This window comes from Astatotilapia calliptera, chromosome 17 (genome assembly GCF_964374335.1).
Source record: "Astatotilapia calliptera chromosome 17, fAstCal68.1, whole genome shotgun sequence".
In the NCBI taxonomy this organism is placed as follows: domain Eukaryota; kingdom Metazoa; phylum Chordata; class Actinopteri; order Cichliformes; family Cichlidae; genus Astatotilapia; species Astatotilapia calliptera.
In genome coordinates, this window is record NC_137438.1 from 1,803,169 (window position 1) to 1,830,681 (window position 27,513).

General features: G+C 43.7%; 1 protein-coding gene across 2 annotated transcripts; it reads left to right on the plus strand.

Moving 5' to 3' along the window:
- Positions 1–315: 315 nt before the first annotated feature.
- mkln1 (muskelin 1, intracellular mediator containing kelch motifs) lies at positions 316–26,183 on the plus strand. Of its 2 annotated transcripts, none has more exons than XM_026146342.2 (19): positions 316–344; positions 621–700; positions 1,724–1,793; positions 6,142–6,284; positions 6,814–6,902; positions 6,984–7,093; positions 9,648–9,840; positions 9,936–10,052; positions 10,287–10,352; positions 15,094–15,206; positions 15,312–15,524; positions 17,637–17,858; positions 17,945–18,074; positions 20,446–20,593; positions 21,434–21,548; positions 22,168–22,307; positions 22,950–23,052; positions 24,315–24,369; positions 25,263–26,183. In XM_026146342.2, the coding sequence occupies exons 1-19, from the start codon at positions 339–341 to the stop codon at positions 25,382–25,384; spliced, it is 2,235 nt and encodes a 744-aa protein (XP_026002127.2). In that variant the 5' UTR covers positions 316–338; the 3' UTR covers positions 25,385–26,183. The 2 variants fall into 2 exon arrangements, with proteins under 2 accessions (XP_026002127.2, XP_026002129.2); XM_026146344.2 differs by having other exon boundaries at positions 324–344; positions 9,936–10,013.
- Positions 26,184–27,513: the final 1,330 nt, after the last annotated feature.

Sequence of the window (27,513 nt, forward strand, 5' to 3'; positions counted from 1 at the left end):
AAGCGCATTAGTCACCAGATGACTCACCCACTCTAAGCTAGAATGACTTCACATATAGTAAAACACTACGCTGTTTGAAAAGGGACACTGCTGTCTTTGTCTCAAAAAGGAAACACTGCAGTCAACTGTATGATACTATATGATCGGCTGATTATTTCTGTGGGAGTCTTTATTCTATTTATATGTATGCATTAATTTCGAAACCCCTACTTATGGATCAGGTTTAAAGAGTTTTGGTTAACTCGACTTCCAGTAGCTGTGTAGTAATTAGGGATGATGTACATATTTAGGAACGGGGCTGTAGAAGATCATCTTTGGCCTGTGGCCACATTAATGTGATGGAGGTATTGTTATTATTTTATTATCATTCGCTTTTTATGTTTTATCGATTGAAATTAACATGTTTCAGCTGGAATGATATTCGGAAAAAATGATAATTTAAAAAAATACGAGTTTTGTTACGATGAATATGAAGAGCTGACGTGATAACTGTATCGTGCAGTGTGTTCATGCTACCGAGGAGGCTTCGTAAACAACACAAATATGTGTACTGTCTCTTTAAGAGCTGTCAATATTCGCTCCTTGCTAACCTCTCGCTGTCTGTTATTTTCTGCAACAAGATGGCTGTCGCTCCCGAGAGCAGAGTCCTCACTTTCAGCGTTTTTAAATGGAGCTCTTACTCGTCTACATATTTACCTGAGTGAGTATCTTTCCCATCCTCTGGCCCAGCGTATGCATTAGGTTTTGCGGTGGAAGGTGGTCTTTTGTCATCTCGGCGCACTTGTGTTTCTTCCACCCTGCGCGACTGGCCTAGCTTGTCTGCGAGCAAGCTAGCGCTAGCTACCGTGTGGGGCGTTTGGTTTCGGATATTTAGCCGCCCGATAATGATAATGTTGTTTTTCCGCTAAACGTTTGTTGGAAGCAATAGCTTACGATGTACTTTCTGTGTGATGAAATGACGCTCAGTAATTTCTGTGAAATGTGTGGGCAACTAAGGGACAGTTTCCTACTTCAGTGTAGGATATCAATTGGAGCGTTATCTCAAAACGTAAACAAAGCAACTGAATGGTGTATTCTTCTCTTATAGTTATATTATTCGAGAGTGACAACCCCGAAAACTTGGCATTGGAACACGCCCAGATTATTCTTTGTTACTTCCGTTGTCACAGCTGTATAATATTTTACGCTTTGATTACGTAGTGTACACTTCGGTATCTTAATACGTGAAAAACGAACGTCCACGTTAGCTAACTGGACTCCAGAGCTGAAGTAGGCAACTAGCTGTTGTTATCTAACCATAGAGCTTTGCTTTAGCAGCTATGCTAATGAGCTTGGTTATAGGCTACCTGAAACTGTTGCAACGAAAGGAAAACTTACTTGTCGCTCACGCCAGCACCCATGTTTTAATCTAATATAAACGAAGTCACCCATAGTTCCGCGGCTTTCGCCTGTTGCTGGTTCAGCACTCAGCAAACAGTTCAGCAGTAGCTGACTTAATGCTAGTTGGCTGACAACAACAGTTACCTAAATGAGCTTTCTAACAGAATGTAGCGTGACTACAAGAAAGTAGTTTTGTTATGTGATAAATCTACTGTCATAAGCTTCCAGGACACACAGACCTGTATTCGGCTCAACCTTGCACTGCTGTCTTTCCGCGTTTTCTGCTCACTTGGTGGGATGGTATTCCACAGTGGGTAAATACTTGTCTCTTTATTTTGTTTAGGAATATCTTGGTGGATAAACCTAACGATCAGTCCTCCAGGTGGTCTTCTGAGAGCAACTATCCTCCACAGGTAGGTTCATTTCTGATGAGCTTTAATTTTGTTGACCTGGAACAGCAGTTGTCTATGAAAGTCGTGATTTGTGTAGGTTCATAGCGTCACAGTTCATAGGTAATTGGCTTGGCTAATTAATTAACATTAATATTTTAGAGAGGGTGCATCTTGTGAAGGTGCATAAACAGGAAACTGCAGTCTGCACAGAGAGGCCAATGGGATTGAGAAACCCTTTGCTTTACTGGGAATGCTCTTTGGGAAATTTTGACATTTTAAGATGGGGCATTTGAAAACATGTCAATCACACTTCTGCGTCACGTCTGTGTTATTACTGATACAATAACCAGTACTCCATTTTCTGTAACCTTCTCACCAAAAAAGTAAGTTTGTTTGTTTTAAACAGGTAACACTTGTGGGAATTCTTCCTTTGCATTTAACTTGATGGGTTTTCATCAACTTCTGTAACTCCACTTGAACACTTACATTCTTTGGCTCGACCTTGCTCCAGCTGTTGCTGGTAGACCATCATTCATCATGTCTGGTGCTTTTCCTCTTTATTGTTATAATAATAATAATAATAATAATAATAATAATGATGATGATGGATTGGATTTATATAGCGCTTTTCAAGGCACCCAAAGCGCTTTACAATACCATTATACATTCACTCTGTTAGACTTATTTTTCTTGCAGGTGTGAATTCTCAACAGTTTATGCCGTTTGTGTTTTACAGTTTAATAAAAATGAATCCAATGTTATTCAGTAGAACTATTAATGTTTATTTACACAGTGTTGTTTTCTAACTGAATGGTAAAGTCATGTGAAAAGCATACCTATGCTTTCAGTTGTTTGGGGGGGTTGGCCTCGCTTACAGTGTCTTGCTGGGCTTGTTTATATTTGAGTGCTCAGTACATGGAATATCTCAAGGCTGACCTTGATCTGCCTGAATGTAACATGGTTTTAAGTCAGGTCTCAGTTACTCAAGTTGATGTAAGAGTAGTGAGTGGATTAAAAGCTTCTCAGCAAGTGTGAATGTGCCTAAATGTGATATTTTAAAAAAGTCAGTTATACACAAACTAACTGAAATAATAATTCAAAGGGTTGGACAAAGATAAGAAACATTAAGTGAATGTTTGTAATTCATAGTAAGGAGATGAGATGCAGCTCTGTCATCAGTTTTTACTTTAGGTCCAACAAATGTATCAATGTTAACAAAAAGGACGTTTATTTTGTCGATTACAAATAAGATGATAATAAAAAAGTGAATAGGAATTGTCTTGATATAAGAAAAACCTAAAAAAAAACCCCAAATAGTAAAGTTTTAATACCAGATGAGACAAATATGACATTTTTGGCAAAAACGATTCTATGTTTGGGCAGAATGAATGCCAGTATCTAAATTTCGCATGTGAAGCATCATGGTCTGGGTCTATTTTAACTAGGGCTGTGCACTATGACCAAGATCTCATATCCCGATAGAAGACATTTATCGCCCCGACAACGGTATATGTATCACAAAATTTCACATTTTCTGTAAATTCTGTGGATCTCAGGCAGCTCGACTTGTGTAAAGTGTTTTCAGCTGGGCGTCGTGTAGCTGGAGTCGAGTGTTTTGACTGTAACGGCCGCCATTTTCTTTGTATTTACTACCTTTGAGTCTGAGGTTTATTTTGAGCACCTGACGGCTCTTTGTTGCTTCTCATCCGTAAACTCCCTCACATGATTCTTGCGTAGGTGTATGAAAAGGTTTGTCGTGTTTGAGTCTGAGGTAGGGCTGTTTGATATAACGATATATATATCGGGATATGAGATTTTGGTCATATCGCACAGCCCTAGTCTGAGTTGGGGTTCGTTTTCCTGCATAATTTTACAGTTTTCTGGTCTGTGTCAGACATAAACAAACCATATGTTACAGAGGGAGCCCCTCGTTTAGGAGTAAGGTTAGAGAACTTTAAGGAATGAATGTAGCCACTACGGTGACCATCAAAACCATGAAAAAAAACAAATGATAGCTTAATATGAAACGACAGGCGTTTTCATATCGTCTTTAGATATATGTCGTTCCTTAAATCGAACAGCCCTAATTTTAACTATGGCCTGGATGACTGAGAGCCTACACAGGCGATGTAGATTAGCTACTCTCTTATTTCCCAGGGGGTTACCACAGTGCACGGATCCCCATTTCACACCAAATACAACCTTCCCATTTATCCAGGTTTGTGACGGGTCCTCGAACAGCAGCACGACTGCAGGAGGCTTCGTTTTTAAGGCTTCAATTCCAAAGAGTTCACTAACTTTATCTTGCAGCTGTATGAGGAGGTTCCACCTAGCAGTGAGCAGCAACAGCAACTGTTTACGTTCACACTTCTGAAAGAAAAAGTTTGCCTTCCTCTCTCTTGAACTCATTGACTCCCTTTGACAACACCGTCATAGATAGTGTTGCACGACTTTGAGGTTAAATCTGAAAGTTTGCATTGACTGACAATAGGAAGTGAAACATTGCAAAACAATGGTTAACCACTCACTTGGAGGACTGAGCACCCCAGACTCAAAATACTCGGTTTCTAGTAGAGCAGCTGGGTGTTACGCAGGCTTCACAAATTCTAATAATTCTGCAGCTCAGGTATGTCCTTTATGCTTTAAATGAAGGAAAACTGCAGGAATCTGCCTGTAATTTAGAGTAGGAGTAGGCGGTGTTTGGATGGTAGAAAACTGCTGGTTAAACAATTGATTTGTCAATCTAAAGTAACAGTTCCCCATGAGAAATGATGCAGAACATTTCTTTCCATTTTTTATAAAACGTGGAGCATAAACTAAACAGTTTTGGGGCTTGGGGGGCATTCTGTCCTCCCCCTGGGAGATTGCATCCTTGCCGATGGGATCTGTTCATAAAGAAAACAACACTAAGATTGTTCATTTGTGCTGCTTCTGAAAACCACATGATCGAATCCCAGAGTGGAAGCATTTTCACACGAATCCACACTGACAGCAGCAGGTCATGTAGCTCACCGTCCACAGGGAAACCTTCAGTGTTGGGATACGTTTTTAACCCTTTAAAGCCGGTCAGAGCAGCACGCTCCGTTTTGCGTAACTATTTTTAAATCCCGGTAGCTCTGCAACCGTGTAAGCTAGCGCAATAATTTGTTTTGCATATTAAACCGGAGGAGTTGTACTTACATCTGATGCCATCAGCTTGTCCTCGGTCACGGTTTCCTTCCACATATAGCTTTGCAAAAACTGCATAAAAAGCACTTGCAGCAACAAAAACATAATATTCCAGAAACAGGTTTTGCCGATCCGATCAGCTGTTCGTAACACTTCCTACGTCCATCAGCGTGAACTATCGCATGTCCGCCATGACCTGCCCGAAACCGGAAGTGACGTCATTTTGTGGAATTTATTTTATTTTATTTTTTTTGCAAATTTGCATTATAATATTTATTTTCGTTTTTCCTGCAGTATATAAAAATTGGTGTATTTCAAAAATAAAACTATGAAGACTTAAAATAAATTTCCTGTGGTGGGAAACTATTTTGTGCAACTTTTAACTTTTTTGTATTTACAGTTTTGAGGGATAAGTTTTTGTAGTTTTTCGCAATTTATGTAATTACTATGCACTTAATGCAGACATATTATTAAAATTTGGGCTGTAATGGTTGCAACTTGAAATGCTCCCAAAAATGGCCCCACAGCATGTAAAAATATACTATAAGCTCTGGTGGACTTGGTTCTATGGCAGGTCTTAAAGGGTTAAATTCAAACTGGTGTGATTGTCCAAAACATGACGTTCAAATCAGTAGCGTACCCCCACCTCCATCGACTAATTAAAAAACTGTGTGCCAAATTACTGGTGAGTAAATTATAACCTTGGATGTGAGTCGTCACGGGAGGGTGATGGGAGGAGCCCATTGTTTCATCACACGTTGTCTCATTACAAACACAAAATGGAAAGTCAACTCAGTGTTGCTACTTTTTTATTTACCGTAAAGGTGGGGAGTTTGTGTGATTCATTAATGCTTCATTTCAGATTGATATTGATGCTTTCACAGCGGATGTGAACATGTTGGTCTCTGTGGATTTAAATGTTTTCACATTTCCTGTTTAATCGGTGCTGTGGCCATGGGTGGATTGTCATTTGATGTCTTGGCTTGTTAGAGCACCAGTGACATGTGGATGCAGTTCATAGTGTGTTGTGCTGCCACTTACCTGATGCTGTAGTCGTTTAGATAAGGAGAGAATCCCTTCACAGCGACGGGGCAGGCATAATTTCAGGCAAATTTCCTGGAGCTCTCTACAAGCACTAAATACGTCATAACTCTGTTCTGTGCTTTCAGTCTGTTTCACCTGTCTTGATCTCTTTCCACAGTTTTTAATCTTAAAATTGGAAAGGCCAGCAATTGTTCAGAGCATCACCTTTGGGAAATATGAGAAGACTCATGTGTGCAACTTGAAGAAGTTCAAAGTGTTTGGTGGGATGAGCGAAGAAAACATGACCGAGCTTTTGTCCAGGTGAGATGCCCCTGTAGCTTCAGGGAGACATGTTTCTGTGTTTGTCTGGTCCTGTAGTGTCTTTATTGGTAGACACAATACCAGGAGAATGACAGTGCCATCAGAAGTGCTCTCAATTGTGGCTGTCGAGACGACTTCTAGTTGACAGAAATTCACTGGTTGAACAGATTTTTTTTAAAAATTGTCTTAAGTAATAAATTGCCTCAGGTGTTATGTTGAATTTGAACTTCAATAAATACAAATTCAAAGAACAGAGGATTGTAGTAGTTGTAAATGTGCAACTTCAATTGTTGCAAATTGTTTCTGGAGAACCTGCAACTGGCAAATGAGTCCATCCAGCTGAAGAGCTGCATTAGCAGGCTGCATGTTTGTTAACAGCCTGAACTGCAGCTGCAAGGCCACACATGAAGTCTAGTTAGCTGCCAGAGGTGGAGGGCTGTCCAGCAAATGGATTCAGTCGGTATCTCAACTCACCAGTAGGATTAGTGAAACAGCTGTGTCATGTTGATTGTCTTTCTCCATCTGCCAGTGGCCTTAAGAATGACTACAACAAGGAAACGTTCACCTTAAAGCACAAGATCGACGAGCAGATGTTCCCCTGCAGATTTGTCAAAATAGGTGAGAGCAGTTTGGCACGCTTTGTGTTGTCATGTGTTTGTTGCTGTTAACACTTCTTACCACTTGTTTGTTTAACTTCAGTGCCTCTGATGTCTTGGGGTCCGAGTTTCAACTTCAGCATCTGGTACATTGAGCTGCATGGAATTGAAGACCCAGATGTGGTGCAGCCCTGCCTTAACTGGTATAGCAAGGTAGGCCTCAGCCTGGATGTTAGAGGGGTGGGGCAGAGGTGGAAGAGTGGATTTGCCTTCCTGCGTAATATCAGCTTGAATGAAAACTTCTGGGATGTCAGAGGTGCTGATTACATTTGGAAACCCACAAACTCAGTTTGTCTCTGGGACAGTTTCTTTAATTGCATTCACATAGTTTCACTTCTGTCTTAAATTCATGTGTTGGATTCCATGTAATTTATGAATATCGTAGTTTATTACTTAATTACAAAAGATAGTTTGGCCTCTGTGGATTTTAGGCCATGCCTTTCAAATGTAAGCAAAGAAAAACCTGCTTTTATCTGCTGATTCGAGTTTAGGCTTAAATTTATGCTCTAATCCTGTAAAGGCAAAGAGCTGCAGTTTCTTTTGGTTTCTCCTGCTGGTTGTCTGCCTCTGGACATTTCCCGTGATGTCTCCAGTGTCGGTTGTCGCCATTTGCTTCCACACACATTAGCAGACTCGTTGCAGTTTGTGTTTGGTTAGGACTTTAGATATTTTACATGAGACAAATGAACTTTTTCTCAGTCCTCCTCCTCCTCTGACGATGTAGCAGAGCCGAGCTGGCAGGCTCCTTTACTTTTGTTGTCTTAAAATATCTCCAGACTGCTGACAATTCTCATCGTCCGCCTACCTGCTCACATGAGTTAATGTTGCTGTAAAGTGGTATCGTGTGGTCTCTGCTGTACATGTGTTGCTAGCTTAATCATTAACTTGCATATGAAGGAGCCGGGACATTATACCCGTGCTTCTTACGACCACATCGTTTCTTGTATATTTTACTACAACATGAAGAATATAAAATAACTGTACCTGCTACTGTTCGAGTTAACCAGCAGCAGCCGTGTTCTGATCAGGGAGGTTCCTACAAACAGAGAACTAACAAACTGCTGAAATGTGTGGTGCTTTTGGATTAGTGACTAACATTAACAGTGCTAACACAAGCCATTCCTTCCCTGACCCGTAACCATCAACAATATCTGTGCATGTGGTTTGTTGCTGCTTCACTAGTTCAGCTGTTTCCAGTTTACTTTAGTTTACAAATTATAGCCAATATACAGCTGTTTATTTAAACATCTCAGAGTGCGCCCAAATGCTTGATGGAGCTGCAGACGCTGGTGATAGCCTAGCATACTCTGCCGGATGGTGGACGTGTACATGCTCATGCAAGTTAGTCGTGTTTGAGTACTTTGCTCGCACTTTACATCTGGAGCACAGACTGAGTCAAAATCCCCATTTCAGGCAGTTTGTTTTCTCTCTCTCTCTCTCTCTCTCTCTCTCTCTCTCTCTCTCTCTCTCTCTCTCTCTCTCTCTCTCTCTCTCTCTCTCTCTCTCTCTCTCTCTCTCTCTCTCTCTCTCTCTCTCTCTCTCTCTCTCTCACACGCGCGCACGTGTGTGTGTGTGTGCGTGTATATCTTGTTCAGTTTCATGTCACTAAAAGAAGCTGTAACTTAGATGTTCTGTCTTGTTCAGAGTCGGCTGAAGGACTAACGACTTCACACACAAAAAGAATTTCCCAGAGACTCGATGTTCCATATATTTTTGATGCTGCCTCCTTGTGACAGTACACGGCCACAACATGGTTCAGTGCACACGCTTTGTGTAGGACCAATGCACAGATACACCGGTCCCTTAACAATGGCAGAAACATTTAACTAACTATATGAACTAGTCGTTCACAGGACGACAGTAGCCGCTGCTCTGAACAACAGTATCCTGCAGGTTTTGGCAGGCTACACCTGTCGGGTGTTTGCATGGCTGAGCGGCTGTATCTAGTCCTCCAACTGTAAAGCATCCAGTGCGGTGGTGCAAAGCACCCACCCCTAGACGCTATGGAGCAGCGGACACGTGTTCTCTGGAGTGATGATTCAGGTTTCTCCATCTGACAATCTGATGGATGAGTCTGGGTTGGTGGTTGCCAGGAGAATGCTACTTGTCTGACTGCGTCTTGCCAAGTGTGAAGCTTGGTGGAGGGGGACTGTGGGGTGGGACTGTTGGCTCAGCCCGTTAGTGAAAGGAACTCTTAATGCTTCAGCAAATCAAGACACTCTCAATTTCATGCTCTCAACTTTGTGGGAACAGTTGGGGATGTCGCCGTCCTGTTGGAACATGGATAAGGGAGTTTGGTGTGGAAGAACCTGACTGGCCTACACAGATCCTGACCTCGACCCCAAAAAAGCACCCTTAGGATGAATTGGAGTGGAGACTGGGAGCCAGGCCTCGTCCAGCATCACTGTGTCTGAGTTCACGAATGCGCTTCTGGAACACGATGCTCATAACCACCGTATGGATTAAGAATCGAACGTCGCTTGAGTTCATATACGTGTGAAGGCAGCATAATGTAAAATACTAGACTGGTGGCATCATGCGCTGCGTTGTGTTTTTGTTTTTAAAAAAGCTTTGAGGCGTAATACTCAACCTTCAGTGTCATTTGGTTTCACACGTGTTTGATAGACCTGATGCTGAGTCGGGTGTGGTCCAAGCATTCGTGCAGTGAGTTGAACTCATCAGTTTGCTCTCCATCATGTCCTTATAGTACCGAGAACAGGAAGCCATCCGCCTTTGCCTGAAGCACTTCCGACAGCATAACTACACAGAGGCCTTCGAGTCGCTGCAGAAGAAGACTCGAATAGCTCTGGAGCACCCCATGCTAACCCACCTGCACGACCGACTGGTGCTGCAAGGAGACTTTGATGCCTGTGAGGAGCTGATAGACAAAGCTGTGAGAGGTATGCAGCCATAGTGTTTGTTCTGACTGAGAGAAATGCTCATGGGATTACGCTTGTTTTCTTTCTCATATTTGATTCATGTGTCCTCTTGCTAGACGGCTTGTTTAACCAGTACATCAGCCAGCAGGAGTACAAGCCCAGGTGGAGTCAGATCATCCCCAAATGCAACAAAGGTACAAGCGCCCAAGAAATCAACCACGACGAAATGAACAGTGAGCCCATCTTTCCAGTGGGAAATGTTCCCGCTTATCACACATTTCAATACATGCTGACAACTTTGCCACCTGTCTAAAGCAGCGCTGTCTTTCTTGTCTGTTTGCTGCCCCGCCCATCCCTTCGCTCCACCCCATTTTGCCTGATCCACGCCTCACCTCTCTGCTTCGTCGTCTGTCCCCCCCACGCTCACACTCCATCTTTGTCTTTTCCATCCTCTTTTCTCTTTGCAGGTGACGGTGACGACAACAGGCCGGGGATGAGGGGAGGACATCAAATGGTCATTGACGTCCAAACTGGTGAGACTCACACAGCGCACTGTTATGACTTGGCTATGACTCACGTCCACCTATGCACACTGAGCTCGCAAAGCTCTGCTGCCGTTTAATCAAATGAACCCTCCACAGTTCCCCCACCTCGAACGTTCTCCTTCCAACCAAACCGTTCTATTTGTAAAAACACATTAATCTCGGCTTTTGTTTCGACAGACGCACCGCTGCTTTTTAATGAATTAATTTATTTTAACCCTTGGATCTGACAACATTGTTGGCAGTGTACTTCCCTGCTGGCTGCCAGGAAAAACAGAAGCCTGCATTGTTAGTGTGTGTATGTGAGACTGAGTGATGCAGTGTCTGCAGCTCGTGTATGAGCTGGGAGAAGGCAGCATCTCTGCTCTGCATCAGGCAGCACACACTGACCTCTGTGTCCCACCACAGGAGTTGTGGTGCAGGACTTCCCAGTGATTTCTCTGTCCGGTGCCTGATATCGTTTACATTCTCGTAATTAGTGTTATTTTATTTTATTTAGAATTTCTTGTCAGTTTGTTTTATTTATTTAAACACAAGGAAGGACCAGTTAAGCTATGGCGTCACAGCCCCTGATCTGAGTCCCTTTACTGGCTGTTGGGATTTGTACTGTACATTCTGGTTATGATGAACCGCTCTCTATTTGAACACACAGCTTATCTGGTAAATGTTTACGGCATGAGAGGGACAAAGGGACAGAACACTTGGTTATCCAGGGTTTTCCTGAGGTTTCTGGATGATATGCAGCATTTGTTGTGGTTGTGTGGGAGGCTGCACTGATTGTGTTTCAGTAAAGCCTGTTGGTTTGGACATTTTGTTGTCATTACAACAATTTACATGAAACAATACAAACACAAAGAAAAACTCTGGAAGACCTTTTAGAAAGCTTGCACAAGACAACAGTTTAAAAAATGACAGTCTGGCTGCTTGGAGGCAAAATACAAAGAATGCAGTAAATTTAACATTTAACAGTACACTTACAAAGTTGATGAATATATTTTACTCAGTAATTTAACAATAAACTTATACCATATAAAATTATATTTCTATCACATGAACCTCGAGTCCTTTCAGACAGTTGCCACATGGTGGGAGTTATTATAGCGTGACATGTGGAAAGCTGCAGTTAATAGTAGGGCTGTGCGATATGACCAAAATCTCATCTCCCGATATCAGACATCTGTCGTCCGATAACGATATAAATCACAAACATGTAACATTTTCTGTAAATTCTGTGAATCTCAGGTAGGTGAAGTGTTTCCAGCTGGGCGTCGTGTAGCTGAGTCGAGTGTTTTAACGATGCATGAAACGACACATTTTTAGACATAAGTTGTAACGGCGCCGTTTTCTTTGTGAGTATTTATTACACGGCGTGCTGCGGGGAAAAGCCTGTTCTAACGTTTGAGTCTAAGGTTTATTTTTTAGCACCTGGCGGCTCTTTTTTACTTCTCATCCGTAAATAATCTCCTCTTTCACATGATTCCGTTTATTTTGAAAAGTCTCAACAGGATCTTGAGCTTTATTGTGAAAAGTTTATGTGGAAAATAAACAAGCGGACACGTGATGGTTTTACCGTCGTTGTTGCTAACGACAACGCATAAAAACAGGCGCTTGTCCGTCTGTAGTGTGGTTATATAAAATATAAGAGAAAGAGAGAACTTTAAGAAATGAATATAACCACTACAGGGACATCAGAACCATGAACAAATATTACTGTAAACAGTTTATTTTGCAACACCACGAAACAAACGATAGCGTGAAATGAAACGATAGATGTTTTTATATCGTCATCCGATATATATCGTTACATCGAACAGCCCTAGTTAATAATGTGATTAACAAAATACAAACTAACACCTGAAACATGTCAGCGGAAACCAGTTTGTCTTATGTTGAGCTGAGGATGTCAGCAGCTCTCAGCTCCCACGCCAGCTGGTCGAAGTTTGCATTGCAAACATAAGATAAGATAAGATAAGATAAGATAACCTTTATTAGTCCCACACGTGGGAAATTTGTTTTGTCACAGCAGGAAGTGGACAGTGCAAAAGTTATGAGGCAAAAATTAGAATACAATAAGAATAAATACAGTACACAGCTGTACAGAATAGAATAAAATAAAATACTATATACAGTAGAATAAAATAAATATACAATAAGATAAAAATAGAATACAAATACAAATACTATATACAACTGAGTAAAAATACAACGATGACAGAAAGGATTATTGCACTTAGTATTATTGCATATGTATGGATGTGTGTGCTTGATCAGTTAAAGTCTTTATTATGGAGTCTGACAGCAGTGGGGAGGAAAGACCTGCGAAATCTCTCCGTCCCACACCGTGGGTGCCGCAGTCTCCCACTGAAGGAGCTGCTCAGTGCTGTCACAGTCTGCTGCATGGGGTGGGAGATGTTGTCCATCAGGGATGACAGCTTAGCCGCCGTTCTCCTGTCACTCACCACCTCCACTGGGTCCAGAGGGCATCCTAGGACAGAGCTGGCCCTTCGGATCACCCTGTTCAGTCTCTTCCTGTCCCCAGCAGAGATGCTGCCGCCCCAGCAGACCACACCATAAAAGATAGCAGAAGCCACCACAGAGTCATAGAATTTCTTCAGGAGTGGGCCCTCCACTCCAAACGACCTGAGTCTCCGCAGCAGGTACAGCCTGCTCTGCCCTTTCCTGTAGAGGGCGTCTGAGTTATGAGTCCAGTCCAGTCTATTGTTCAGATGAACACCAAGGTACCTGTAGCTGTCCACAGCCTCAATGTCCATACCTTGGATGTTCAGTGGTTGCAGTGGAGAATGCTTGTGCCTGCGGAAGTCTACCACCAGTTCCTTGGTTTTACTGGCGTTGATCTGGAGGTAGTTCAGCTGGCACCAGTCCACAAAGTCTTGGGTCAGACCTCTGTACTCCTTGTCGTCCCCCATCAGTGATGAGGCCGACTATTGCAGAGTCATCAGAGAACTTCTGCAGGAAGCACTGGGTGGAGTTGTGGGAGAAGTCTGCAGTGTAGATGGTGAAGAGGAACGGAGCCAGAACCGTTCCCTGTGGGCCCCCGTACTGCAGACGACCCTGTCCGACACACAGCCCTGAGTCCTCACATACTGTGGTCGGTCGGTGAGGTAGTCCAGGATCCAGGTAGTGAGGTGATGGTCCACTCCAGAGTTCACCAGCTTGTCCTTTAGAACCGAGGGAAGAATGGTGTTGAAGGCACTGGAGAAATCAAAGAACATGATTCTCACAGTGCTTCCAGCGGTCTCCAGGTGAGCGAGGGAACGATGTAGGAGGTGAATGACGGTGCCATGGTGCCAACCAAACTAAACCAATCATACTCATGTCATGCTAGCTGCCTTCATCTGACAAGACCTGCAGTCAGCAAAAAGATGGACTGACAGGAAGGCACGGAGGCTGTTTTTGCAGAAATGTTGATTTGCTCTGTAGTTTTAGCTCGGCCTCTAGATGATGATACAAAATAACATTTTTGTTATGGACTTTCAAATGTTGCTTTATGGCAGAATTATTAATTATTGGATATAATTACATATATTTGCCTCATTCCAAGTGCTCATTTGCAGCCGTTTCCAGGCTTATGTACACTCGGTCATATACATCATATACTGCCACAGATGCTGATATGCTTAAAAAGAACTTGAATAGGGGATTTCCACTTTGTATGAAGCAAGCACATCATGATCTCATGGTGAAACCAGTGTTTTATAAACACCCTGCTCATATATTCCTTTTCTTTCCCGTCACCTTTTGTTATGTTTTTGCTTAATCGCCCTTCTGGCACAAAACGGGCTTTTTAACAAAGCTGTTGCTTCACGAGCGTCATATTTACCTCCACACAGTGTGTCACTTCAAAGGGGGAATGTGATCTGAAAGCACTTTAAATCCCAAATTCCTGCTAATCCTTTACACAAATCAACCGATTGTTGGTCGTTTCCAGTGACTCATAATACTTTGTGTCTTTACAACTCATTCTCGCAGCTTCCTACATCTCCCATCTGCCTGAGCTACACTGGCCTGAATTTGACCCAAACAAAGTTTCACAACAGAGAGAGCGCTTTAAAGAGTCATGCTACATTGCAACGCGCCATCTCTCGGCTTGCTTGTCAAATCATGGAAAATGTAGCTTTAGCTTTCCCCTGTAAGCGAAAGCATAAATCATCTCAATTTTGCATGTTTGCATGCTGACCCCGTCTGACCGAAGAGTCCGCTGTGCAGAGTAGACCACCGTTTGAACCCCCACCACCATGTGTTATTGATAAAACGTAGTTCTGAACAGAGACTTGTGATGGTGGGTGCTGTGAACTGCAACATAATATCTTTTCTGATTTCATGTACAATAAGAAAACAGATGCTTATTTAACCTCCTAGGACCATCCACATATGTGGACGTCACATTTTGGGACGTCTAGACCAAAATACTTAATTTCTCTCTACAAGGGCCTGATATCCACTTACAAGGACATCATGCTGCCACTGTTCTATCAAAATTTGAAACAAATGTCCTCATATGTGGATCTCATTTTTCTCAGAAACAAAAATTAGGTAAAAATCTGGTGATGCTTTGTTTTTACATTCTTTAGGTCCCAATCAGCCCAAATAGCAAAGACACGTTCAAAATGCTGAAAGAGTTCAGGTCGTAGGAGGTTAAGGGAAAAACAACAACCTTGTTTGCAGGAGCATGGTTACAAAAGGCTCAGTGCTGGTCATTTCTAACCCACAGAGACGGTGTACCTGTTTGGAGGCTGGGATGGGACGCAGGATTTGGCAGACTTCTGGGCATACAGTGTGCAGGAGAACCAGTGGGCCTGCATCTCCAGAGACACAGAGAAAGAGGTGATCAAACACTCACCAGTGTCTTCTGATTGTTTTTGACTAGAAAAGAAAAATCACTGTCTGTGCATGTTAGACATACGTGTAAGCATGTCTCCTGTGTAACAGAGTGGTCCGAGTGCTCGCTCATGCCACAAGATGTGCATCGACTCACAGCGGCGACAGATCTACACGCTGGGCCGCTACCTGGACTCCAGTGTCAGGAACAGCAAGTCGCTGAAGAGCGATTTTTACCGCTATGACATAGACGCCAACACCTGGACGCTACTAAGCGAGGATACGTCGGCCGACGGAGGGCCAAAGTTGGTGTTTGACCACCAGGTAGCTGCAAAGGCAAAACGATCTCTTACACTCCACTTTCCCTCCATATTCAACATCCTTTGTCCCGTCCATTTACCGTTCTTCCTCTGTAGATGTCCTAAACCTTTAAGCCGTCCTCCTCCTCCTCTGTCTGCAGATAACTCGACCTGACCTGTCCCTCTGAGTTAATCATTATCAGTCCTGTTCCTTCCTGTCACTTCCAAAAACAAAAATCTTCAACTGTGTCACCTCCAGCTGCTTTTTGTTAGTGCCTCCGTCTCCAAAGCAAACATCATAACAGGTCTCACCATCATCTTGGGCACCTTCCCTTTGACTCTTGCTGCTAACCTTCTGTCACACATCAGACCTGACACTCAGCTCCACTCACCCCCGTCAGTTGCTTAGTTGACTCCAGTTCTTTAAATACGTGTACTCACTGCATCTTCCTCGTGTTTGTCCATTGTGTCCGAACACTGTCGGACACAACAGAGGCCTCCACTCCTGAACCAACAGGAGGTGAGATGGAGGGGCTGTGTGTAGTCTGAACCTGGCTTAAGTTTAACAGCTCAAGGAGAAGCCTTACCTTAGCTGATTAGTAATTGCAAATCTTTAGTTTTAGCTCTAAATGTCTTTAATTTTTGTTCACACATTTTTAAACATTTCCAACCTTCATGTACGTGGAGTAAAAGTATGTTTGCACTAGGTGTTCACCCCGTGACGTATAAATAAATACAACTCTTGTATTCGGTGCATCGTTTCCTTGCGTACGAGACAAAAGGATTCAAAAATGTTTTCATCAAACCTGCACATAAATAAAGACCACAGGGGGAAAGGGTAGGTGCACCTTGTGTAGTTTCCTTGTGTATGTCAGATAAAGGAAAGTGGCACAGCTAATGTTAAATATACATTGGTTTCATTTCACTGCTGCGTTGGTTTGAAAGGGCTTAGTCTTGCTGCCACTTTTAGCTCCAGCAGAAGTCAACTTGAGTCCTGGCTAAGCCCAAGCTGAAAAACACGAGCAGCTCTTTGTGGTCATACTCTGTAGCTGCTGCTGGCGTTCATGTTTGTTTGATCGACAAAGCTGTGACGCACACGTGACCTCACAGCAACAGTGGAGACTTGTCTGTGCTGTGCTCTCCTCACTCTTTGAGAGGCAGCGTTTAGATGCTGCAGCTTAACTATTTTTAACATCATCCAAAAGCAGCTCTAAGATGTCACCTTAGGGTTGGGGTGAAACTAAGGCAGATGTTTGTCACTTTGGACCAGGGCTGTTGCTGGCGACCAAGAAACGTTCAGGCATCAAGTTAAACTTGAAAACCAAGAGCATTTTAAACCATTTTCCACATTCTTGCTGCTTCACAGCGCAGCACCTCACATCCTGCATTATCAACAGCACATGTTCTACTAAAATATGATATGAAAGTGTGTTACTACAGAAGAGCTTAACTTATTATTAAAATATACCAAATATAGATCTGAATCCATCCATTTGCTCCCACTTATTTTGAAGTTGGATCTTGGGTGCAGCAGGAAGCCCAGACTTCCCTCTGGGCCCTCCTCCTCCTGGGAAACACCGCCTAGGCCAGTCGATAGGTGTAATCTCTCCAGCGTCTCCTCCCAGTAGGACGTGCTGGGCCTGAACGCCTTACCCAGGAGTTGACAGCCTTAGCTGTCTCCTCCTGATGTGGAGGAGTAGCACTAATAGAGAGCCCATCTCATTCTGATGGTGTTAACAAAAATATCAGCCTATTAACGGATTAGTTTTTTTAAACAACGATGCGCCATCTGGTGGCAGATGTCTGCATAACATTTAGGACAATAATTGACCAGCATTGGGCATCAAATTTAAATTTCAACAGTTAGTTAAACGACTCGTAAGAACAGCAACGAGCAATCGAGTAGTCGTGTAGTCGCACACATCCCCACTTTGGACATTTGTTAGGCAGAATGATTTTAAAGCTGAGTCGTGTCCAAGAAAACACAAGGCAGTTAAAAAGCTTCAACTCAAAAAAACAAATGGAGAAAATGTAATGAAGGAAGCTTTGATTTAATCTGAAGCATTTAAATCAAAGTAAATTAGTTTCAGCTCAGAGATGCATTTTTATTAACAGTGACAAACTGCTCTTCCTGCAGATGTGCATGGACTCTGAGAAGCACATGATCTACACGTTTGGCGGTCGGATCCTGACGTGTAATGGAAGCGTGGATGACAGCCGGACGTCGGAGCCGCAGTTCAGCGGCCTGTACGCCTACCACTGCCAACTGGGGACGTGGAGCCTCCTGCGGGAGGACTCGTGCAACGCTGGCCCAGAGGATGTTCAGTCCCGTATCGGGCACTGCATGCTCTTCCACACTGTGAGTGCGTCATTGGATCTATTTCTGAGGACAATCCCGTCAGCGACTGACTTTAATGTCGGCCATTATTTCTGTTTCTTCGCCAGAGGAACCGCTGCCTCTACGTGTTTGGTGGTCAGAGGTCAAAGACGTACCTCAATGATTTCTTCAGTTACGATGTGGATGGAGATCACGTAGAAATCATATCTGATGGCACCAAGAAAGACTCTGGGATGGGTAAGAACATCTCATATTGGATGATGAGGTCCACTGGTTTATAGAGCTGCACACAGGGAGAGACGACACAGATTAAGCTATCAGTAACAACAAATACAGGTGGCCTGTAATCATCGTAGCGTATTTTCAGACCTCATCAGTTTTTTACACTGCCGGGTTTCAAAAGTGGTGATTTAGATTTTAGTGGTGTCCCTCATCAGTCACCGAGTGTCAGCTCGACTCGGTTCACTTGAACAGCGTAGCTGGTACCAGGTATTATACTGAGAAACCCTGAAAACCAAGTTGAGCCGAGGAACCGTTGGAAAAGGAGAATTCGCTGTTTTCTATTAGAGGAATCACAGATCCTGTATTCAGGGCAGTGCTCTACTTTAAGCGTATATTAAAGGTTTGTCCCGACCCTGAAAACGAGGCGCTACTGAACACATCCCTGGAAACAAATATCACCCTTTTATTAAACTAGCTCGCTAGCTTCAGTTCTGAAACGTATTGATAAATTCATACTAAAAACCTACAGCTTTGTTTGAGAGCACTCCTCTCGTGGTAGATATTCATTTGCACGTTTGTGGTAGCTGCCTTGTAGTCTTCTGGGCTCTGTTTGACTCAGCTACATTAACAATATGATAAAATGATCGAGGCTAATAGATTCTGTGAGCTATCAGAACAGAGATGACGATTGTCTGGTTAAGGAGCTCCTCCACTCTTCAGACACTTCCTGCCAGATCGACTAAAATGTCTGCTACAGTCTCAGCTTCACCTCAAAGCCAGTATAAATAGACCTTGTCTACCCACCACTTACCTCTGTCTTACCCTGCTGGAGCTATCATCAAATCTGTATGATTTGATGAAAAATGTGAGCAGGAAAGAACCGAAAGGATTTGATTATGAAGCCAAACACGTCTCATGTTGATGTGAGCTCAGCACTGAAACGCCAGCTTGTCCTGTTGTGCTGACTGGTAACTGTCGACTATAACAGATGTAGTTTGCAGGGTGAAGCTAACACATTCGGTTCTTGAAGTTGTTGGAGGTTTTTTGTTTGTTTGGTTGGGGGTTTTTTTGAGGGCGGTGCAGGCAGGTTGTGTTGGTTTGTGTGTTTGCTGATGTTTGTTGAGCTGATAGAAACTTTGCATTTACGATGACCTGACAAACAGAAAACGTCACTCCCTTCATGCACGCTCCTCTTCGGTATCGCCAACTAGATGCTGAACTGCAGTCACAACATCTGCACATCTGCACTTCTTCCAGTGTTGTGCCAAAACTCCAAACCGGCCGACCCCTGACTGCGACTCTTCATCTGTGTTTGTGTGACATCCGCTGCTGATTCGTACCTGAACACACCTGCCTTTCATAAGGCCCAGTGACCTGAAAGAAGTCCAGTCAAAAGCCAAAGTATACGAGCCTGTTTAAGGAGTACAAAGTACAGATATGTGTTTAAAAATTTAAGGAACAAAGGTATAAATAACTTATATTATTACTTCTCATTGACCCAGTATTGGCTCCCCTCACAAAGCTTTACAGTCTGTTGCTCTGTCGGAAATATCATTAATAATTCATTAAACACACATTTGTTGAGTCGATCAGTTGAATTTCACACATTTAAATGGTAATTTTCCAGAAATGAAATCAGCACCACAGCATCTCATCCTGAGTCAGCTGAGTGCTGAGCTGTCAGCAGCTTATTTCATGCTCTGCCCATCGTGTGGACGATTCAGGGAGGGAAAAGCAGCCGTGCTGACAGTGGAGTCACGATTCCATGTTGCTGCTGTGAGCTGAGCTGTGGCTACTGTTTCTACTGGACATTTGCGCTGCATTAGATTGACCTGCCAGCGTCATAACGTGTGAACGTTTTGTTATAGCTGACCCAGAACTCCGCATTTGTGGTTTTAATTGAATTCCTGATTTTATGAAATGGCGCAGTATGAAGATGTAAACGATGTGTGCTTCAGGCCTGCAGGCAGACTCGAGCTCCTCGTTAGGATTTCATATCATAACCGTGCACAGTTCCTCCTGTGCTTCGCTCTAATCATTGATCTGCAGAGACCCCGCCCCCGTGCTGTTTTAACCTGGCTCGATCCTTTAGCCCGCTGTAATCGTAGAAGATCAACCGTGTGTGTTGGGATGTCTGATCACACCGAGCTGCATTTGCATGCTGTTCATTGTTTCTTTCTGTGTCAGTCCTTGTTGCCATGGTGCTCGTTGCTATGTTATCGAGTAGTTTTCTTTGATGGCCCCTAACGCTGCCGCTTTCTTTCATTTTGTGGAGACAGAAGTTTTGCTATTATCAGCTTGAAACCCTGACCTGATTTAGCTAAATCAGACCTGCAGGTAAATGTGTTTGTCTTTGACCGTCTGTTTGCTCCGCTTGTGTATGCAGTGCCGATGACGGGCTTCACCCAGAGAGCCACCATCGACCCTGAACTCAACGAGATCCATGTCCTGTCCGGCCTCAGTAAAGACAAGGACAAACGCGAGGAAAATGTGCGCAACTCCTTCTGGATCTACGACATCGCCCGCAACAACTGGTAGGAGACGGAGAGATAAACACTCGCTTCGTCCTACTAAAAACTTCCTCTGATCATAACCACAACAACACTCACAGGAAGTACTTTCACACACCAGCTCTTTGTAGCCAAGATGTTCACCACAACACACAGCAGAGCATGCATGCAAACACTACTCGCATGCGCTTCGCACTCAACATTTCTATACAAATGTCAGCACTGCAGAGTATTTCACGACCTCTCCACACACAGCGCTGGTAATCCCTGAGGGGGGGGGGGGGGGGGGGGTGTGGTGTGTGTGTGTGTGTGTGTGTGTGTGTGTGTGTGCGTGCGTGCGTGCGTGTGTGTGCGTGTGCGTGTGCGTGCGTGCGTGTGTGTGTGCGTGTGTGTGTGTGTGCGCGTGCGCGCGTGTGTGTGTGTGCGCGTGCGTGTGCGTGTGTGTGTGTGTGTGTGTGCGTGCGTGTGTGTGTGAGAACAGGCTGCAGGCCTCCGTGTTCCTGAACATTGAGTTCAGTAAATGTTCTTGTACTCTGTGTCCAGTGAAATCCTTCAGTGAGACACCTGCAGCATCGTGTGAGCGGCTCCCATCTCTTTGAGACAGCCAACTTTTAAACGTTGGGGCGTAAACATTTTTCTTAACTCGATCAAATGGTTGTTTGAGGTTTCACACTTGGCTTTATGATTCAGGTTTAGGTTGGAGTTGTGGGTTAATGTGACTGGAAGGACTTGGAAATGCAGTATTGTCAGTAATGCTTCTCACAAATGTGTGTTTGTGCTGTAACAAACAGTTGTTCCCGAGGGCTTCAGGAAGTGTTGTGTATCTTTACCGCTGATGTAAGTTGTGTGTGTGCTCCTGCTCAGGTCTTGTGTGTATAAGAACGATCAGGCAGTGAAAGAAAACCCAAGCAAGGCTCTGCAGGAGGAGGAGCCATGTCCACGCTTTGCTCACCAGCTGGTCTACGATGAGATGCACAAAGTAATGTACACTGTATTACACAAACACAGCCCAGCTCCCACTGCCCGTTCACACATCTGGCAACACGAAGCGCTTGCGTAGAATTTCAGTGCTTGCAAAGTTGAAATGTTTACAGTGAAAAAACAAAAATTCAGTTAATGATGCTTTAAACTGTTTGTAGGTCGTCCCCTTTTCCTTAATAAAGAAGGAGAATCACTATGAACAAACAACTATGTCACTTGCAGAATTTAGATTTGCGCAGCTTGACTGAAGTCCAGCATTTTTCCCTTTGACATTCTGACCGATGTTAACCTAACAACAAGTCTGACCTTTTTTTATTTTAAGTGCTTCAAACTGTATTGTAAAAGTGAGACTTCCTGTGTAAACAGACAGCAGGTAAATGTGAAGGAAGTGTGGATTAACAGTGGAGTGGAACGAAGCCTAGTACAGGCCTGGTTCGTTTGCATCGGGCCTACAGCTCGATCAGATCAACACGTATTTTAGAAGCTAAATTCAGATGAGAGCGGTGTGTTTTATTCATACGGCAGACACCAACAGGCAGATTTATCTTGTGCACATATCTAAAACATACTAAAGAGTGAATGATAAATGTATCTTATCCTTGTTTGTGTGTGTGCAGGTGCATTACTTGTTTGGGGGAAACCCCGGGAAGTCTTGTTCTCCTAAGATGCGCCTGGATGACTTTTGGTCCCTCAAACTGTGTCGGCCCTCCAAGGAATACCTGCTCCGCCACTGCAGATACCTCATCAGAAAATACAGGTCTGTGCCTTTAAAAGCTACCAGCAGCCAGCAGTGTAGTCTATACCCTGAACCCTTTACCTTGGAGCAGTAATGCTCAGTAAGTATTCCACCTCTAAAGTGAACCGTTTATCAAGTTTAACGTGGAATCTTCTGGATTTCTCTCACGATCTAAATGATTTTATTATTGAGATTCTTCTTCTACTTTCATATTATTTCTTACTTCACATATAAGCTGTTTCTCACTCCCAGCCAGCTGCAGCAGAGAGCTGCCTCTTCATGAGCCCAGCACTCCTGGGGGCTTCTTCTTGTTAAAGAGTTTTTTTTTTCTTCCCGCTGTGACCAACGGGATAAACTAACAATAAATATGATTTTTTTTTAAATTGCTTCATTTATAGTTATAAAGTTATAAATTGGGGCAGCTTTTGTGACTGTGGTGACATGATTTGCATACATAAAGTTAAAAAGAGTAAGTGTAACTGTAGCAGTAGCAATGCAGAGGTGCAGATCTGTGTGAGAAGGGATGAGTACTTCCTGTCTAGCACCTTTGGGAATCTAGCATGCACTTAGTTGCTTTGCTTCTGTTGCCATCAAGTTGCCAGTAGCTGTAACTGCAGCCTCCTCTGTTGGTATTCATGTCATCACTGTGTGTTGGTTTCACAGGTTTGAAGAAAAGGCCCAGTCAGAGCCACTGAGTGCACTGAAGTATCTCCAGAACGACCTGTCTCTCACTGTAGACCACACAGACCCGGATGAGACCAAAGAGGTACAAGATTTCCCTTAAACGTCTACGTTTGTATACAATCCAGTCTTTTAATGCATTCATATATGTGCATATAATAAAACTGAGAATATTAAGTAGTGCTGTCAAAATTAACGTGTTAATATTAATCCGCCATCACGGGCAACAGGATTACAATTTTTAACACACCTGGAGTGCAGAGCGACTCAGAATCCCTGCAGTGTTTCTATAAAGGCATTTTGGGCAGTTTGTCCAAGTAGAGTCAGCTGCGCACATGCGCACGGGGCAGCTGGTGTGTAGTGACGGCCAGCTGCACCAATCAACTCGATGTGGAAGATGATAAACGCGCTTCGGCCCTCTCCGTGGGAAATTTAGCATTAAAAAAATAAGAGGGAACAGTCGACCCACATAAGGTATTTTGCACGTTGTGCAAGAAGGAATTCTGTTTTCACCGAAGCGCTTCCAGCTTAAAATATCACATTGACTCGAAGCACACGTTAGCCAGGATGCTGCTAGCACTTTGGCTAACGCCTCACCCAGCTTGGACACTCGCGGAGCATCGGGGCCTCAGGAAGTCGACCTCGGACACATCGACTGACGCCACGCGGAACAAACTGCAGACCTGTTAACATCACTGAGAACCTTTACACAGCTTTGGTTCCTCGTTCGAGCACGTGAAGCCTCCCCAAGACAGACAGAGAGAGGATACATGTTTACAGAGTTTTTACATGAATGTTCAACATGTTAAGTGCGATGTTTGCCCTTTTTTCTCGAGTCTGTTTGCTCATGCAAAATGAAACGTGATTAATATAGAATAAAAATAAATGATGTTTAATCATTAATCCAAATTAATCCACAGTTCCCCTGTGATCAGTCTGCATAAACATTTTAATAGTTTGACAGCACTAATATATATATTAGTGTATACTTCCCTATTAGTATCTTGTAACTGCATAAATGTCAGTTACAAGCTTAAATATAAAGTTGAAAAAATGTAATTACAGCCAGGCTATTGATCAAGTAATTGCGATTAAGCGCGATTAATCACGATGTATTGACAGCACTGCTTTAAACACTTGCTGGTTTGTGAGTAATGCAGGCGTTAAGCCTCTGCTGCAGTTGGTAGGTTGAGTCTGTGTAGACAGACGTGAGCTCAGGTGTATCCTGCCCTCATCTGCATTCAGACCGGCGCAGCACCTGCTGCAGCAGGACTCTGATCAGTGCGTTTGTTTGTTCGTTGCTGTTGAACGTTAAAGTGACTCAGACGTTTGTTCTGTGTGCTTCAGTTCCAGCTGCTGCCCTCGGCGCTCTTCAAGTCCAGCTCTGACTTCATCCCTCTTGGTAAGAACCTGTTCAGAGTTCATAAAAGCTCACGCTCTGCACACATGGGAACCATCAGGTTTATAGTCTTTATAAAAGTGTGACAGAAACTGCAAGTGGAGAGGTTTTCAGAGTAAAAGTTGCACTTAATGAAACAAGTTGGTTGCAACGCTGAGGCACAACTTTTACTTTGAAGGCAAATGGTCTTCGTTTCACAGTTCCACTCCTGCGCAGAGTGCCAGTGTTTGTAGAAAAGACTCTGCCAACCAGTAGGGGTTAGGCATTTTTCCCTAGAGACGGGTGGTTACCATGGGATGGGACCATGGGTCACTGACTGGTTTACAGTGAGACTGAAGCTTTACCAGCGACTGCCATCCACCTCCAGCAGCCACTCAGTCTGTTGGATAATAATCTTTCTTTTCCCCTCGTTATTCCCGTGTCTCTGGAGAATGATTCATTGATTGTCACATGTCCCAAATGCTGGACAAGTTAATGTCACATGGTCACCAGTCATGTGTCTGCAAAACCTCAGTATTTCACTTCAGGCAGCACTTTTGTTCAGGTTGATGAAGGTGCAGGATTACCAGATATCTGTACAGCCTGTCTTCACTGCACACTGACTAAAACCAGCTTGTGACAAACGTCATCAAGAAGGTGCTGAAATGATATTTTATTGCTTCCTGTCTGTGTTTCACAAACTACATCACATAAACAAAAGAGGGCTGATGTAAAGCCATATATGTGTCTACATGATTACTTTGAGAGGTTGTGTGCTGAGGCCTGATTCTGTGCATTGAGTCTACACAGATGGTTTCCAGTCAGCATCTTCTAGACCCGGCCTGAGGAGCAGAAAGCATGGCGCTCTGCTCTGTACATGTGTCTCTGCTCACCTGCGTTTTCTTTCTCCCCCTCAGGTTTCTCAGACATAGACCAGACGTACGCTCAGCGGACACAGCTCTTCGATACGCTCGTCAACTTCTTCCCAGACAGCATGACTCCACCTAAGGGCAACTTGGTAGACCTTATCACGCTCTAGCCCCTCCCAGCCTGCCGCTCGCCACACTGCTCTGACTGAACGCCCAGCCGCACACACCGTGTGGAGACAGAGACCAGTTATTTTTCTATTCTGGAACGCCCCCTGCTGGTGGGATCACACTTCACCCACCTCCACCCCACTGATCTGCTGCTATCACGGGCTGCGTTACCATGACGATGAGGGCAGCAAACACACACACACTGCTGTCCTTGTTGAATACGTGAAATTTCTACAACAGCCTGAGGGTGTGTGTGTGCGTGTGTGTGCTTTTTTTTCCTTTTGTCTTGCTGATGGAGACTGCAGGAGCCAAGCCCAGCGCATCACTTTTGTTTTTGTTTGTTTTTTGTTGTTGAAGCTAAACAAAAATAATTTGCACATTTGTTTGCTGACTCTTCTTCGATCTGTGCTTTCAGAATCAACCACACATGTCCATTCACATGTTTACATCTGAGGCCAGTTGTTAAAAATTAAGATTGTGTTGTTTTTTGTTGTTTCTCCTATAAAACCACATGTCAGCGTCATTTTAATGAGTTGGTAAGCTGGCTTTCCTGCAGCACCTGCCCCTATTTATGAGCGTGACGGCTGCACAGGCTGGAAAAAGTCAGCAGTTTTAAGCATCGTAGGAACAATAGAGGAATGATTCTATGAGATAAAGTTTAATATATATATATTAAATATATAGGTATATAGGTTTTGGTTGCTATCCCTGTAAAACTGGCTGATAACAGTGAAATGATTGGCCTGTCGTTGAATTCTGAGTGGATGTACAGAATATGTAAATATACATATAGGAATTTGCTCCACGTGTCCTGGGCTTGTGTCAGGTCATGCTCTTTCTCCCCATCCTTATCAACAAATGTCAAAAACAAAAAAACATCAGGGTCCAGTCACTCTGTGGCTCCACATTTAGCAGTTACTTACTAAGGACAGTTTAAACGAGACGTGAGTGAGGTGCTGGTGCAGGTATCCACCGTGATCTTTGCAGAGCAGCTAAAGGTGTTTTCAGTTTGGCAGCATGTTCCTTCAATGGGAGGATGAAGTGCATGAAGCTCTGGTCTGATTATCAGTCAGTCACATATACAATCATGGAACTTCCAGCTTATAATCTGTGTTGAATATTAAAGTCTGGGTTATCAACTTTTCTGTACTGATAATAATTAGTGCTGTGAGCGTTAATCTCATTAAAATGACGTTAACGTCATACCTGAATTAACGCGGCAAATCTCCGAGTTAGCGCGGCTCGCCCGTGCGTGGGGCTGGACAGCACTAACCCGTTGGTGGCGTGCAGCCCAACGAGCGAGCCGCGTTAACTCGCTAACGGAGATTTGCCGCTTCAAAGCGGTTATGGCGTTAACGTGATTTCAACTGGATCAACGCTCACAGCACTAATAATAACTCAACTGGGCTACAGTTATGATCTTCATGACTAATCTCATCGTGTAACCAACGAGCTGCTGGCTCGGCCCACGAAAATGGAGAGCAGCTTAAAAAAAGAAGCACAAACCGGTATCGCTAATTAATCTTCTGTTGACTGAGTTCCTGTGGTTGACCTGGATGTGCTGCAGTTACAGCTAGAAACGATCCCACCCTGTTCTTTAGGTTCAGCAGAGTCTGTGACATAAAAGCATGCTGATTGGTCAGGTGGCAAAATAATGTGCTGGGGTCACCTTTCCCACCTTTGTTGTCGTGAACACACACAACCTTCCTTCACCGGCTGCTGTACCTCCTGATCACACAAACACAGAAGGAGATCCTGAAGCTTCTCATTGTGCGATTAGCCTCGCTGAGGACTCCTTGGTCCACGAACAGGCGCATCTTCAGATCATGGAGACATTTGCAGTTTGTAAAATTTGATCCTCAGCTGCTTCGGCTTATTTTTATTATACGCCTGAGACTTTCTTACCAACCATGTGTAACACACAGACCTGATTGTAACCTCACATACGGAAGGAAAACATTGAGCTGGGAAGTTTGGATAAAATGCTTTTGGAGGATGTCGAAGGTCCGAGTAGCTGGATATGTGTAGCAGTGTTGAAATGGACTGAAGCTGTGGCAGCTGCAGTTTCTCTGTCACCTCTGAGGGATCCGTGTTTCATGCAGGTGCTTACTCCCCATTCGCTTCCTGTTTG